The sequence below is a fragment of the Epinephelus moara genome, chromosome 22 (assembly GCF_006386435.1).
Source record: "Epinephelus moara isolate mb chromosome 22, YSFRI_EMoa_1.0, whole genome shotgun sequence".
NCBI classification, from domain to species: domain Eukaryota; kingdom Metazoa; phylum Chordata; class Actinopteri; order Perciformes; family Serranidae; genus Epinephelus; species Epinephelus moara.
This window is the reverse complement of record NC_065527.1, coordinates 22,074,938-22,092,134: the sequence shown is the minus strand read 5'-3', so window position 1 is coordinate 22,092,134 and position 17,197 is coordinate 22,074,938. Positions and strand designations below refer to the sequence as shown.

Sequence of the window (17,197 nt, the reverse complement as noted above, 5' to 3'; positions counted from 1 at the left end):
GATTCAATGTGCCGCTAGCAATCCCAACAGACCAGCTCATGAAAGAACTCTCACTGCCAATCTCAATATCCTTTTCAATAGGGCCAACTTATAGGACAACTCTTACACAAACACGCCATCAAGTTCAATGAGCAGAGTCTGCGAGGTTAGATCGATACAGCTAACCGGCAACGTGCCCGGGACCAAACATCTTAAAATCGGTATCACCAGAGGTGCCAGAGTCGCTCCTCAGACCAGATCAATGCCTGACCGGCTGACTCCATTAGAGAACCTTTATATCAACAGGAGTGATTGGTGGAGGTGGACGAGTTAGAGCTGGCTCAGGCACTGGCTCTGGCTTTAACCTCTTGCAGTAGGGTTCAGATGCACTAATGTGGATAAACTCATTTGACATCATTAAGCTGATGAAGAAACAGATATTTGTCTCAGGAGTTGGTGGAGAGTAAACTTGAACTAAGGAGAGTGATTATTAGACCAGTGACACAACTCCCACTGAATGCTAATGTTGTTTTGTGCCTCACAGTAGTGTATAAATACACAACTATCTGCTAGCATATCTGCCATATAAACGTCATGAGGCGACATTATGTCTGTGTTGTGTTTATAGCTTTTGTGCTGCCTTTTATTGGCTGAAAAATCAATGCAGGTTTACAATACTCCCTTAAATACTAGAAAAGATATCAAACCTTAGTCAAAGTGGAAATATACACTTTTTTTGGCTTTAATTTGTTATTATGATTAAATTTTGATTGCTCAATGTAATGGCTATAGAATAATGACACCATTAACGTTTATACTGGTTCCTTAGTCAGTGCTCCAGGAATGAGTCCTAAAATCCAGAAATGAGTTAGCATTTTTGCACTCCCTGAGTTTTTTTAATGGGTTTTTAATTAGACGCCTGAAGTAAGGTCTGTGGTTAACACAAGCTTAAGAGACTTTCAAGTTGTTGTGCAACATAAAAAACATCAGTATATACTTGCAAATTTTAAAACCTTTTCATGGCTAAGAAAAGACGCTTGCTAACAAGTGGCTAAGTGCGGCAACAGAACATCATCATACTGAAAACACCTTTACAATCTTGTTGAGATGGCAGCAGTGAGGTCATGGGACAGTGGTCAGAGTTTCCCATACATTCAGCTACAGTGGCATGCAAAAGTTTGGGCACCCCTGGTTAAAATTTCTATTTCTGTGAATAGTTAAATGAGTAGAAGATAAAGTGATCCCCAAAAGGCATGACGTTTAAGATGGAACATGCTTTACAATATTTTCAGCAAGATTAGTGTATTCAATCAATCAATCAACTTTTATTTCATAGACTCAAGGTCCATTTAAAAGACATACACATAGATAGATTTAAAAAAGGCACTCATACCAATATTTCCACATAGGTGACTGGTACCGCAAAGAACTTAGACAGGGATTTGACAGCAGCATAATAATGGAGTTGTGGGACCCATTCAGTCGACAGATAAATCTGTACATTAGATTTCTCAACAAAGCATGAAACGTATTGACTCTTGCGTTACAAAACAAATCACTTGCACTGCACCACCTGGGTTTTCTAAGCAATATGCGCAAACCATCATTATAAGCAACCTGGAGCTTCTGGATGTTTGCTTTTTTAAATTTAATCCACAGGGGGGCAGTATAAAGAGGAGTACAATAAGCTCTAAAAAGATTAATTTTAACATAATCTGAACACCAAGAAAATTTCCTAACCAGCATGTTAGCTTGTGCATATAACATACGGCGTTGCCTATATAGGTCATCATCATCTGACATTTCATCATTAATAATGTGTGCAAGGTACTTAGTTTTACTGCAGACAGACAAAAGCTGCCCTGCCAACCAAAAAGAGGGAAAAACAAGGTCCTTATCCGCTTTTACCCTGCAGATCATAACAGCACTCTTACCATCATTGTACTTGACATCAAAATTAACACCATAATTAGTACATATATTCAACAGTTGTTGAAATCCAGCACTGCTGGGAGAAACAATAGCCAGGTCGTCGGCATACATGAGATGGTTAATTAATGTATCACCAATCATACAACCTGTTTTACAGTTTCTTAGCTAGTCTGATAGATCATCCATATACATGTTAAAAAGGGCTGGTGAGAGAATTGATTTTTGATTTTTGTTTTGTACAATTAGAGAGTGAAAAAAACGGAAAGTTTGCCCCCAGCTCTTCCTCAGCCTCCTCAGACCCCAGGTGCAACACGCCCAGGACTGTCTGCAGTTTGCATACCGGGCAGATGTTGGTGTGGAGGATGCCATCCTCTACCTGCTACACCAAGCCCACTCGCACCTGGATAAGGGAAGCGGTATGGTGAGGATTCTCTTCCTGGACTTCTCAAGCGCCTTTAACACCATCCAGCCCCTTGTGCTTCAGGACAAACTGAACAGGATGTGAGTGGACCCCTGCCTGGTTACTTGGATCTCCAGCTACCTCACCGACAGGCCGCAGTACGTCAGGCTGAGGGACACCACGTCTGACACTGTGATCAGCAGCACTGGAGCACCCCAGGGCACGGTGCTGGCCCCTCTTCTCTTCACCCTGTACACCTCGGACTTCTGCTACAATTCTGAGCTGTGTCACATCCAGAAGTTCGCCGATGACACAGCCATCGTTGGATGCATCAGGGACGACAGAGAGGAGGAGTACAGGAGCCTAGTGAGGGACTTTGCTGTCTGGTGCCACACAAACCATCTACAGCTCAACACCTCGAAGACAAAGGAGCTGGTCATTGACTTTGGGAAGTCCAGACCAAGACTGCGACCAGTTCTGATCAAGGGGGTTGAGGTGTAGGCCTTGGATTCCTACAGGTACCTCGGGCTATGGCTGGAAAGCAAACACACACTGCTATCCAACACTGCTGGAATCTTAATTTCCTTGCTGGAATCTTAATTTCCTTGAGGGAGTCTTCCCAAGGGATTAATAAAGTTCTATCTAATCTCATCTAATCTAATCCTTAACTTCATGCCTGTTGGAGATCAGTTTATCGTCTACTTACTTAACTACTCACAGAAAACAAAATTTTGACCAGGGGTTCCCAAACTTTTGCATGCTACTGTATTTGTAGTGGGCTGCAACGATTAAAACATCTGCCACCACATTTAGATTTTCTTTTTTTGAAGCTGGACCATTTCATTGTTGGAATATTTACACCTTTCTGTTATTCATTACTCCACAGACGGAGAGCACAGACAAAGCAGCAGAACGTAACGTAGTGAAAGTGAAACCTAACCTTGAGTGCTTCATCTTAAGTTTGCTTTCACTCACAACCTGCTGCTCCTCTCATCTCTAGCTCTGATCGGATCGAATGATCAGTTATCCCCCATGTGACTCAAAACACCACAACTGCTGCTGAAGGCAAAAAAGAAGAGTTTTTTCACCTTTCACCTGTGCTGCATTCACGGACATGCAAAAACCTCCAAATTTAGAAAGGGGACACAAACTGATACCAGGACACCCACCTGATCGTCAGCAACCACCACAGAGATTGCAATTCTAGTGGAAACACTAGTGTAGATTTGTGGAGATTACCTTGCTGGACTAAAAGTGAAAGTATCATAGAATTTTGTTTGCCACAGAGCTCATTTTCTGCAGTAATCCAAAATCTATTGGCAAAATGAGACTGGCTTTTTGTCAAGGGAACCGGAGTGAGGCCAAAATGATAATCAGAATTATTTAGATCGATATTGAGACCATAATTATATATCACAATTATTTATTGTTTTAGGGATGATGAAGAAAATTAACTTTTGGGCGGTGCAGACTTACTGATCAAATCTCTGTCTGGAGTCTGGAAGCAGCTTCCGCCCCTTACTGGTTTGGGCCTTCATCTTGTCACATGCCAAATGTGTCTTACCTGCCTCCTGCACTGCCTCCCTTAATTTGCTAATTTCATCATTTTGATCCTGATAACTGTGTGTCTCCTTTAGGTACGCATCCAAACGCCCTGCCCATTTCTCTCTTTTATTTCCATTTGTGAGTGCATTGTGTCTGGTCACTGCCTTCCCCTACCCTTTGATTAATACTACTTACATACTTTGCGATCGATGCTTTGGTTTACTGTTTGTAAGTGCTTCCATTTCATTTGCTCAGGACATTTTTTTACAGGCCGTTGCTGCAGGGGGCACGTGCAGCGAGAAGCTCTTTAAAAGTAGAGGCAGGCTGTTAGTTTAGGAAGTGCTTAACTTGATATGCGGAGGAGTTTCATATGAGCAGACAATGCATTTTAAATGTCAGCATGCAGTATTTAACTGTGGGGAGCCGAAATTGTGACTGTGATTATTATTTGAATATATGTGCAGATCTATGTTGGACTACAAAGGAACGTCTTCCCTGCAGCACTCTATAAGCCTCACTTTCACTGTGTAATTCTGTCTGCCAGCAGGTACGATCTCCCAGCAAAATGAAGGCACAATTTACAGCACAATGAAAGTGCATCAACCAAAACAGAAAGATTATAGCGCTTTTTCCCTGGTAGCTATCAGCGGCTAGCCCCAGCTACCAAAGAGTATCAAAGTAAGTTCTTTGCGGTTATAATCCCCAGAAGTAGAAATGGCAAATAGTGCAATATCCAAAGTAACTGTTTAAACTGTGGTAATTGCTAGTTTCTAAGGAAAACAGAAAGCAATCAAGTTGTCTTTGTGTCAACAATAACACCACTTGGAAATGCTAGGAGGGGGAAAGTTGAAGTGTTGTCTGATCCACTTTTAACCAGTCGATTAATATGTTGATGTTGATGTTTTAATGCCCCCTGTATGACCACATTTACATACATACATCTTGCCAGGCGACAGTTACAATGGGAACTATATGTTTGGCATGAAAATAACATTTTAACAGACAATACCTGTGCTGAAAAATATTGGCCCATTGCAGGTTTGATGCAAAGACGTGATATTGTTCATAAACAATAGCCCTCATATGCCAATTTACATTGTGCAGCACACTGTATGTATTTTTCTGGTCACAGAGGAAATATTCTCCACTCAGCTACAGGTGAGGTAGGATAAAGCCAGCTATATCAATTACAGTGAAATAACTGGCTGTGAGAGTGGTAATGTTTTGGTCCCAAAAGCCTTGAAATAAAAGCCGCCATACGTGGGTTCTATGTTGACTCAGATCAACTCGAGAATTCAGGAAAACCTTAGAAAATATTTGACTGTACAAAATGTCGCCGACTGTGCTCGGAGGTCTCAGTTTTCACTACGCTGTTATCACTTTCACTCATTGTTTTATTATATTGTCACGGTCTAACAACATTAATGTGGTGCTGAACACGGTTCCTTGGAAGTTTAATTTATGGCCTCATTTAGTCTTGCAGCACTAATTCTCTTTAAAATTCTCTTTAGAACTGTTAGACTGAATCATGATTATTTCTTTATCTTTAATACCACTTTAGCCAAAGAGAAGGGTTCAAATGTGGGCAATATTTACTTGAATCAGGTATAAGACAGTTAGATACCATACTTTGTCATTACATTTTTAGAATCTTGTCTTATCCTATGTGACATTTGCAGTTTTTATACCATATCAGAAGATCATAACCTGGTTAACACACACACTGCAGAAGTAATTTTTGAGTGTTTAACACCCCTTTGAAAAAGTTAAAGCAACTTGTGACAGGGTTATGTAAAACTTCGCAGGAGAGCAAACGAGCTGTCACAGTGAATGACGCTCACTTTTTTTTAACTTTAATTTTGTGAGGAGAAAAAAAAACTTGCCATCACAGTGGGGATTTTTCATATATTGTATTAATACTTGAAACAAGTTATTTTCCATTTCTTTTTGTCTCCTATAATGTACTCAGCAGTGTGCCTTTGCCTCCGGACAGATCCCGCCAGGAGCTTTAATTTAATATATGACACTCATTTTCGCCAGAATTGCCCTTCTGGCCTCAAGGTCTCATGTCATGTGTCTTAGGCGGTGGGGGATCATTTCATATTTTCATTTTCCCTGACAGTATCAGTCTGAGGCAAATCGGTAAATTACATTAACTAAATTATACATTTTGTGAAATGTATTATTCAAAGATTAATTTATCACAGACAGTTTGTTGTTTCACAGAATATTAACCTTAGAATGAATTCCCATTTTTTGTATACTTTGATAGATTAGTCTTATGAATTATTTCGCGCTGTTCTAAAATTCATTTTTAGAATATGATTCTCCGGACAGCCTAATGGAGCAATTTTAGGCTCTTTGTTCCATCAGCCGTCTTTCAAACAGCAGCTCTCTCTTCTCTCGCACTCTGTATCAAACTTGGCTTCCTTTTAGAAGGCGCCCCGCTGAGCCGACGACACCCAGACATAAATACCCCTTCTCGCCAGAGCACTTTCCATCTCCCTGTCTGACCTTCTTTTTCTCCTCTCCCTCTCTCAATGTCTTTTTCTCTCCAGCTCTCCCTTTTTGTATTTCCTTTCCATTCACATCTCTCTCCTACCTGCTCCTGTAAAGACTTACCCTTTGCCCTGTTTGGCTCTGTCTCTTTATGTCTCACCTCCTATTTTCAGTGTCAAACTCCCCTCCGTCGCTCCTCTCCTCTGCTCCTTAACTGAGCCCATCTTCACACCCCGTTATCCTCAATCACACTTTCCTCTCACCGCTTTTCATTTTACTTTAAATTATTCATATACCTGGCTAAACTTAATAACACTTTAGTGCTCTTTTGGAAGTTTTTTTTTTTTTTTTTTTTATTGAATGGAGGTACAGTGTTAATTCCCAATACTAAAATAGAACAGTAATACAGAACCAAACCATGACTCTTTTTCATGATCATTTTGTCACACTTAATAAATGCCTGTGTCCGAGCCCAGAACTTACAATAGGCTGCTATTAGGTTTCAGTCTTTATGTCTCACAGCCACCAAAATGTGAAGAAAAATGTCTTTGTTTTATAACTTACAGAGAGGTTTATAAGGCCACATCTACAAAAGTCAAAGACGATTGTAAATATGGTTATAAGTGTTCAAAATGATATGGTGTACTTAATAATTTTTCATTGTTGAAGAGTACATTTCAAGCTAGTGTCAACTCAGACCATGATGAGCATGATGGGTCGGGTTGGATGTGGTCAGATGTGTGCTCTTGTAACCACACACACACTAAAAGTCACAGAGTTTAAGAGTTGATCCAGTTTGGGTCAATGTAGCATCGACACAATACTGGGTGAACTTAAACCAGTAGCAATGGGTTGTTTGTTAGTATTATCTTTTATATAGCTCTTAGACAAGGATGGAAAGAAGCATATCATACTCAAGTGCTTTTACTTTAAAGAAAATGTACACAAGTAAAGGTGCTTGTATAAAAATGTAGTGTATAGATAAAAGGAAAAAGTAGGTCACAGGGCTCCACAATGTCAGGGTTGTAAATCTGTCACAAAAACATAAACACATCTTTTTTTTTTAGACATGATGATGGAAGTAGCTAGAGAGTGAGCATCTCAGTTCCTGCTTTTAAATGAAACATGACAATGTCACTAGATAAGCGCTAATGAGTCAAACAATTTGTACAGGAGAAGTAAAACCTGACTTCAAGCAAGCAGATTTCTGACCCACTTGCCCGACCCAGCAAGTGAAAAAACATTAAAGCTGAACCCTGGGTCAGTTAAAATAAACTGCAATAAATGTCAACATAGAGTGTTACACAAGAGGAACATAAGGCCTCAGAGCCCCTGTGTCCAAACCAACAATAAATCCATTTCCTATGTTTTGCAGCCAGTGCATACCACTGATCAGAGCCACCTTCCTCTGTACAGCCTTAAAAGAGGACAAATTTCAATTTAAATAATCACTGATAGTAAATAAGACGCAGCCGATATGGAGACCATGGTACATTTGGCAAAACGTATTATGAAGCCACATAAATTTAGCCTGACGAAAGCTAGCTAAAGAAAGAAAGAAAGCTTGTTTGTTGTTGGCAGTGTACTGACCTGTCTGAGCATCATTCTTTGAGTCTTGTGCACCACCAGGTCCTCCTCAATGTGCTCCAGGTCCAACTTCTCTGCTCTTTTGTTCATAAAGCAAAATATAACCAGTCCACGCGACTCGGCGCACTGTCCCACTCCATATAAACAGCAGAAAGGCCTCACACACCTTAATGAAGGTAAAAGTTCCCAAGTGAGTATAGAAATCACCGTGAGAGAATCCACCATGAGTGTTTTAGCATTTAGCATGTTAGCAACACCCAGAATGCATCTGTTGTAATTTCGTAGGCGTGTTTGATTGGGGTCACCTAGCATGGTAAGTGGGTGGGGCATTAAATAAGTGATTAAGTTTTTTGCTTTGTTGAGGTACAAAATTGCAGCCGTACCTCATGACCTCATCCTTCATTTTATGGATACTGTTCATGAACTGCTTACTCCAAACCAAATGCGACCACACCACACCCTCAACGCAAATTTTGTTTTCCCAGGATGGTGAATTCCTGACCCGCCCTACTCTCCCTGTGATTGGCTAATACACTTTGTTGATTGGATTGGTTAGGTTTAGGCAAAGAGAGTGGGAGTGGTTAGGGTTAAAATAGAGTGCCCCAGGTATGAGTTCCAAAATCAATGAAAATATAAAAGAAAAGGTCTTTTATACTTATCTTGCCTAAAATCAAAGAAACTATAAAGAGTCATAAAATGAAGAAAGATATTAAAGAAAAAAATCTTTTATAGTTCCTTTGCCTAAAACCCAGAAATGAGTTAGCATGTTACAGTACCTCTCACACTTCCTTTGTCTCAAAGTCAATGGGGTTTTTAAATGCCTGAAATGAGGTCTGTGGTTCACACAAGCTCAAGAGACTTTACATTTATGTTCTACAACATAAAATACATCAGTAAATACCCCACTCATGAACCTTAAAGCGTCTATGTGTCTTTAAAAAGGTGGACTACAGAACGTCATCTTGCAAAAACATGCTAAAAACTGCTTTACAGTCTTGTTATGGTGGTGACATTGGGTCGTGCCACCATAGTGCAGTTTGTTTATAGCCCAACGTTAGCTCTGTGCTTCAAGTGACTATATTTGGGCTTCAACAATAATGAAAGTGGTGTTCATTTGTGAGGATTATCTTGCTGAAAAAAAATGTGTATGTATCATAAACGTTTGTTTGCCCCTAAACTCATTTTAGGATATAATCCAAAATCTAACGGAAAAATCCCACAGACTTTTTGACGAGGGAACCAGTGTGATGCTAATGTTCGTGTCGGCCTACAGAACGTCATCCCTGGGGTACTCTATGTCAGGGTGACAGGCAGAGTACGGTGGGTCATGCCTTCACCATCCCAGGAAAAACAGATTTGTACCCTCTAACACTCGGCCAATGAGCTTACACCATGATGCCACCTCTCTAGGCATGGAGCACTGACACACCAGCAGCAAGACCACATCTTAAATTTAATCTGATAACCAAAGAGCAGTGTTTGGATGCTGAGAGGCCATCAAGATTCAAGTTATTAATTTAGACAGCAGAACAGCATGCGAAGAACAACACTGACAGGTTTTTGACAGAGAAGAAAAATGACACGTCATTATGCAAATATGTTAAATCCACAAAGACTCCAGAGCAAGATGCCCTTCTGAGTGTTTGTGTCTTCTGTTGGTAAAAGGTTTAAGCAATATTTAAGTTGCAGTACTTATTTGCACAACCAATCTTGGACATGCATTAAAAGAGGAATATTTGGCATTTTGAAATTAAGCAATTTCTGGTTATTGCCTCTTTACACAGGCTGTATATCAGAAAGCTTGGACATTTGGATTCTCCCTTATCAAACTGTTTAATCTGTGTTGGTGCAATTATTCATGTAAGTTGTTTTTCAAGCAAAAAAGCCAAATAGCCACTGGTTCCAGTTTCTCAGATGCAAAAAATTGCTGTTTTTCTTTGTCTGATTTGATTTGACAAAACACAGAATTACAACAAGATTGTAATTGGTCTGTGAAATGTTAGAAAATAGAGAAAATGCCAACCAATTAACTCTTTAATTGAGACAATAATCTGAAGCTTAATCGATAATGGGAATAATTGTTCGCCGCAGCCCTAATTTCAGCCACTCAGTGTTTGTCCCCGAGATCTTTGTTCAGAGACAAACATCCTCTGAACTCCATTAAAACCTTTCTTTGAAAATGAGCACTGTAATATTAGTCATAAGTGAATAATACTGACTCAATAAAAGGTCGCCAGCCTGATAAACTGGCTCATTATTTGCTGCACCTCGCCATCCTGTAAATACTTCCAGATTTAAGATATCATTTACCTTTAAGATTCCAACAGGAACCCATTTCCAGCATGATTCATAGATACCTCTGGCAGACGCTCAAGCTTTTTCTTCCCAGCTTAAGGCGTCAAACATCTTATTCTGCCCACCACACATCTCTGGATCTCAGCAGGAGGCTCAGATTGCTGACCATCACAGCCCAGTGATTACCTCGGCAACATTTTTCCAGAAATTGTCAGAAATCTCCCTGTGATTCACAAAACATTTTCCTTCCTCCATTACCCCTGACTTCCAAAGTTGTGCGGTTACTACCCGCGGTGTCAGACTGTCGCCATGAGGCCTGTTTGCACCCGCTGTTGTTGGTCTATGACCATCTTGGACACAATGAATAACAGATTTGCCTTTGTTAAATCAGAGCACTGTCATGTTATATAAAAATGTTTTACAAATGTGGTGTAGAGGAAGTGCAGATTCAGTCTGAATGTAACCCTGAGTCATATAATTGTGTTTACATTTTGTGTTCCATGCAGCATATATGCAAAAAGCCAACTGAATTAATGTAGAGCGCCTTCTTGTTTTTCACAGTTGTGTTGCACTGCCCTCCACAGTCCAAAGTGGGAAACTTAAAAGGTGGCGTGTCTCAGCAGAAGCATTTTATGTGCTCTGTGTTTTATAAATCCTTCTGTATTTGAAAGGGAAATTTCATTTTTGCATGGAGCAGATAATAATTGCTCTCACTTTGATTATTAGTCTCTAGACGCATTCAGCTGAGGGCAACCAGACATGTTCGTACATGTTCAACATATTCTGACCATAAAGAGCAGACAGTTTTCAAAGACAAATGACTGAATAGACTGCCTAAATGGAAACACATTATCTGATTGCTCTACACTCATGTATCATTAAGCTTTCATACATGTATTACATTATCAGACTTCACGCTAAGTGTCTAAATTTAATGCTTTTTAGGAGCTTTTTGAGATAATTTTAAACCAAAATGAAGACAGATTTTGAGACAAATAATCTTTGTCAAGCATTGCAGGTTAAAAAAAGGGAAGTAGTACATGTGTAATTCTGTGCAGAGGTAGGTTTTATGTAGGAATATGGTTGTTAGAGTGAGTTAGGTTAATCTACATTTTGGTAGAGGGAAGTTCAAGTAGAGAAAAAGACCAATAGAATTAGCGGTAGGTTAAAAGACTTTCACGAAGAAGAGCTTGACCCATTCTGACAAAAAATATTAAGAGGGATAAATGAGTTATTTATTGATTTTTTTGCCTTTATTGGGAAAGTCTAGCGTGAAGCTGCAAGCACTTTGTAAAGAAACAGAAAAGGAGATGCCATATTCTTAAGGTTTTAGATGTATATGTACCCGTACATTGTACCCAAATTATTATAAACCTGAGTATTACTTTTAAAAACCACCACAATGACCAAAATTGATCTAAATATTTATACATTTAATACATGATGGTATTCATATATCTTTTCATAATAAACGCAGTCCATGAAAGTTCTACATGGTCAAACTGATAACCATTTGGTTATATCCCATAAAAAAGGACACCAGTTTACTCCAGGGGTGCTGCTGGGGATTCAAAACTCAATGACAACCCATGACACTGGGAGCCGGACCTTAATGAAAATTAACCAAGTAGAGCATCACCTCTTGTCTCTTAACAGCCTCCTCCAGTGTGAAGCTCAGTTGAATTATTACCCCACTTTTTGTCCCACTTGCAGCACCCCAGCCTCAGTTTCCACAGCACCCATGTGTTATGAGATGAGATGCTGCTGCAAGCTGGAGAACTGAACTACATTAACTGCTTTGATGTGAGCTTAATGCCTAAAATGTAAGCAGTAACTAGTCCTGAAAAGGGAAGTTGAATAATCAGTTGTTGCTTTCTAATTTTCTGTCAGTCATTAAAACATTTAAGGATTCCTGCAATTTAAGGAGTTAGATTTAAAACATTTTAAGACTTTTCTTATGTCATTAAGAACGAATAACTTGAAACTGAAGAAATGCAAACATTAATACATCAGTTACTTAGGGTTGAGGACAATTTTGCCCAAATTTTGCATGGTGGACATGAGGGTAGAATAACAAGGACATATCTGGTGATTTTGTGTTTCTCACTCTGCATGTGAGATTCATTGTGCCAAGTCTGAAAACCTTCTTCTCAAAATTCAGAGCCTTATTGCCTTTTACCAGTTTCAGCCATGCTGCAAAATCTTCGTTAGAAAGTAAATTATTGTTGAATTTACACTTCCCCATGTGGTCCAATTACCAGTTTGAGATTTTACGATGCAACAACAACCTGCTTCTCTCGTCTTTGCATTTTTAAAACTTTTGACAGATTGATTTAAGACTTAATACCAATTAAGGCCCTATTTTTAGACTAATTAAACCAATGCCTCTAAGACTTCAGGATTAAGAGACTTAAAACTTAAGGATCCACAGGAAACCTGTTGAAGGGAAAAATGCTCAGAAGTTTCTCATATGTGAGAAACACATGTTCTTAGTCTTACATGTCAGTAAATTGAAAATCTTTGCGCACTGGTTTGCTGGTTGAGACATTTAAACATGTTAACTTGGGTAATTTTACCAACCAAATGTTTAATTGAGGAAAGAATCATCACATTAATGGTAAAGGGAAATAAAGAATTCTGGCTGCAGCCCTAGCAGTAATATTACAGACAAAATTCTTGATTTAGTCAAGTGTATTCGCCCATCACTGACGTCAGGTTTATGTTGGTGTAATGTGTGGCACTGCTGGTTAGAGATAACGTGCAGGGCTAAAAAAATAACATGAGGCGAGACAACTTTATATTATGTCTTATTGAACAATACAGCTGCAACTCACGATTCTCATTACTGATCAAACTTTGTCAATGAAATGTCAGAAAATAGTGAAACATGCCCTGTGTAATCTCCCAGAGACCAAGGCGACATCCTCAAACGGTATGTTTTACCCAACCAACAGTCTAAATATCCCAAAGTTTATTATCATGTATGACAAAGAAAATAATTGAAGCATGAAACCAGCAAATGCTTGGCTTTTTCTGCTTGAAAATCTTTTGCAGAACGATTATTCAATTATCAGAATAGTTGCCGATTAATTTTCTGTTGGTCAACCAGTGAATCGTTGCAGCTCTGGTAAACAACAGAGCTGAATTCTGGTTAAAACTGACCACCAACGACAGCCTCTGAATTATCCAGCCTCACTGTTTCTGTTATTGCCTGTTCATTAGAACCTCTGTAGAGCAATAATCCACCAGTCGTTTACACCAAGTCTAACTTTTAAATGTGTGGCAGATGCTGCGGCTGCCTCTCCCTTTATGCACGTACGCCATCGTAACGACTAGCCCATTCGGTAAAACATTTTGTCCATTAAGCTCACAGAGACATTTACCGGTAGATGAGACCCATATTACACACCAAATGGGAGACACTGGAATTGTTAGATTGGCAATATTACGGGCGACTAATAAGAAAAACAAGAGTCCGGTCACGGTGCCAGACAACAGATGCAGTATCACTGTGCCACTGGATGAGCACCAAGTGTGTAGCATAATATCACACATTCATGAACAGTGCTGTCGGGCATACATCCCTGCAGATATTATCAGGTCACAGCTTTATCCCAGCAGGGCTCATCACATTATACTACCACAGGTAAGTTGATGAGCTCCAACACCTGATTATAAAACACATGGCACATTTACAGCACAGTTTTGTCTCACACTTATTCCAGTGACACACATGTCGAGCTGGGATGAAGCTGTGAATAATTACTAGATGTTCCTGGGGTCACACAGGAGAACAGTGTGTCAGTGTCAATTTTTTTTTTAAAAGCTGTTTAAAAGATTTGGTGTTGTTAACTTTTGAGCAGTTGTATTTTCTATGAATCAATGATTGGTACCATTTGGATCTGGTCTTGTCATAGAGATGATTTCAATAGTCCACACAGCACTCTAGCAGTTTAAACATTGTTGCAGCGGGCCTGAGTGAGTTCTTTGTGCTCGTGTGTGAGCCTCCTTCAGATGATCATTAAATCCAGTCTGTTATATTGTATATACATGCAGTGAAACGATAATGATAAAGGCATCAGATGGCGCATGTGATGTGATTATGTTACTATTCCAGCCCACACAGCAGGTGCACATCATTTGGAATTTTCTAATGGGTGCTTTGTCCGGTGTGGGTGCGTCATGTCACGCGGCTCAGAGAAGATTCACTTGTTTTTGAAAACAGGGTGGAACACAGCAGAAGGTAATTACAAAGTGTAAGTAACATATCCTACGTGAACAGTTTTTTGGCAGAGATAGAAAGCAAAGTGAGGAGCAATGGTGCAATCAAATGCTGCTGTCTGGGGGATTTCTCTTTGCACCAACCTCGACAGGATAACAACCAAAAAGGGTAGTTTTTCCAAAGAGTAAACGTTTTTGGTGTCCAACTGTAAATTTGACAAATAGGTTTATATAAGGACTGAAAAACTGACAAACACAGTGAGGTATACCAGGGTGTCGACAGATTTAATCAAGTTAAATTTAAGACCTTGCAAATACCACTTTAAATGTAATTTAAGACCAAACTTGCAATGGAAATACACACCAAACATGACAATATATTCTTTCCAAGACCAAGTAAGCACACCAATGTCAGTTTAAACAGTAAATTAAAGTGTTACAGATGATACTCTTTGTGCTTAACACTCGACAAAGAAAAAGTCATGAGCGGACTGGCTAGCAAAGCCTTAGTTTAACAATGCAGTTTCATTCCTTGTTTTAAATGCATAGAAGGGGCGACAATAAGGGCATCTCACGCATACAGGTGTGTCGAAGTCAGTTCCCTCATAGAATAGTTTCCCTCCTGCTTTAATGTTTCCTGATGCACCAGCATCAAATACTGTCAATACTTTCTAAGGCCTTTTATTGGTAAATGTGTTTGAGACATTGTAACCTTGTGTACTATGCAGGACTTCCCTAAAAACCCCTGTATACTCTTACGAAAGTAATCCCTGTCAATCATCCTTTATGACCCACTAGGCAGTGTAATTACCTGCAGTCACCCTACCCTCTGCTTCGGTTTTCTTATTTTGCAAAGTTCAGGATATTCTCGAGCAAAGTGCACAGGTAGTGATCAGGTGCCAGACAATATGCAGCACAAATCCAAGAGGAAGCTACAAAAAAATCACAAAGTAACAGTGCTGGAAAAATACAAATATAGCAAAGGGGAGTGACTAACTTTCACTTGCAATACTATCTACAAGCACTCACCAACAATTCCTGCATAGTAAAGATTTAACTTCAGGAAACCGTTCCCTTTGATGCAGCAGCTACCTTTGCAAAGCAAAATGGGGTGTTATTAATTCTGCACTCAACCTGACACACTCCAAGAACTTGTAATTTTTAAGATTACCAAACAAGCATAAAGGGACAGCATCCACAGTTTTCAATTCAGTTGTTTGATCAAAGACTTAAATGCATCATTATGATATGATTGCATTGATTCTTTTTAATAATTCTGAAAGGCAGAGCAGCTCTATACCTACACATGTAATTACTAATTCTGTCAAAAAGAACTGAACAAAAGCAAACCATACAGAAAGGCACAAGTTCACACAGGACAGTTATTCAAGGCAGAGATTTGGCGTCAGTGACAGCAGAGCAGCTCAGTATGTGGTGATGAAAAAAGGACAGAGGGTAAACAAACAGGTCAGAGTTGGTGCAAGTATGACAAAACAAGTGCCTTAACGCAACAGTATTTGATACCACAATCCAAAACAAACGCAGTTGGCTTTTCAATATCTCATTCAATGATCCGGATTTATCAAGTAAGAGCATTTTTAGGGTAGTGTCTGTCTGCCATCACCCAACTCATTTTTATTTATTTATTTATTTTTTCAATTTTCATGTGGCTCCATGTAATCCTAAAGTAGCAAATGCTGCCAAAACACTGCCAGAGTCCACACTAGATTTAAAAGTTTACATTTATTTCAGAAAGGGCAACACATTTATAAATACTGAGCAGCTCACTGGTGCAACCAGAGCCATCAAAAAGATTTGTTCTAAAGCAGGCCAACACTAATAGAAATATGCTCTTGTGTGAGGAAAGGGATCAAATCTATTTTCTGAAGTGACTCTAACAGATGTGGCTTTTCATGCACATGACAAAAAGTGTTAAATGCCAATTTACAGTGTCATTTAAACCAAGCAGCAACATGTCACTTAAAACCGCACTTTGATGTTTCAGAGTCAAACTTAATTTTACGATTCAACTGTTCTGTCTGGCGTGTGATCTGACCAGAGTTTGACCCAGAACACACTGTTAGAATGACTCAAAATGTTTTGACAAGTTTCACTCTCCATATCTTATAACAATTGTTCTAAAAAGCTGGAATATCCAAGCAGGTTCAGCAAGTTGGACAGATCAGTCAAAAAAGACAGTGTAAGCTCATTTGAAGGTTTTCCGGCAGACGGCGTGTCGCTGTTAGCACATGAGGAAGTCTTTTCCCTAAGAGAAGGGTGATGATTTTTTTTCCTTCAACGCATACTCCATTCTACAACCACTGTTCATAGATGTGATAGTCCTTCTCCAGGTCCAACATGATCAGTCCAAATCACAAGTCACCTACCACACAAGAGTTTGGTAACCTGACGGCATGATTCCTAGTTTGATGAGTTGATCTGTGGCACATAGGTAGGACTGATCTTCCAAGGACCCAGAGGTTCTCTGCCTTATGACTTCTGGCTGGGAAGAGGGCGCCGGAACAGCAAGATGTGCGGCTCTGCAAGAGGAAAAAACAAGGTACACAATCAGGGTATCTGCAGGTTTCAGTAAGTTAAATTTAAGACTTTTTAAGACCTTTTTAATGCCACCTTGAATGGAATTTAAGACCGAAAAAACTATAAATATAAGCGATGGTTGGGGGATCCCGCTGTACTATAACCAGTGCTTAATTTGTAAAATTAGAAGTGGGGGAACAC

The 17,197-nt window shown here is 39.5% G+C and overlaps 1 protein-coding gene across 1 annotated transcript in view; it reads right to left on the bottom strand.

Annotated features, from left to right (window-relative positions):
* Window positions 1–14,724: 14,724 nt before the first annotated feature.
* The window catches only part of cks1b (CDC28 protein kinase regulatory subunit 1B), a 5,660-nt gene continuing 3,187 nt past the window's right edge, over window positions 14,725–17,197 (bottom strand). Inside the window, exon 4 of the mRNA XM_050034188.1 lies at window positions 14,725–16,998. Within this exon, the coding sequence (XP_049890145.1) occupies window positions 16,949–16,998 (50 nt within the window). The 3' untranslated portion in view covers window positions 14,725–16,948. The remainder of the gene's footprint in view (window positions 16,999–17,197) is intronic.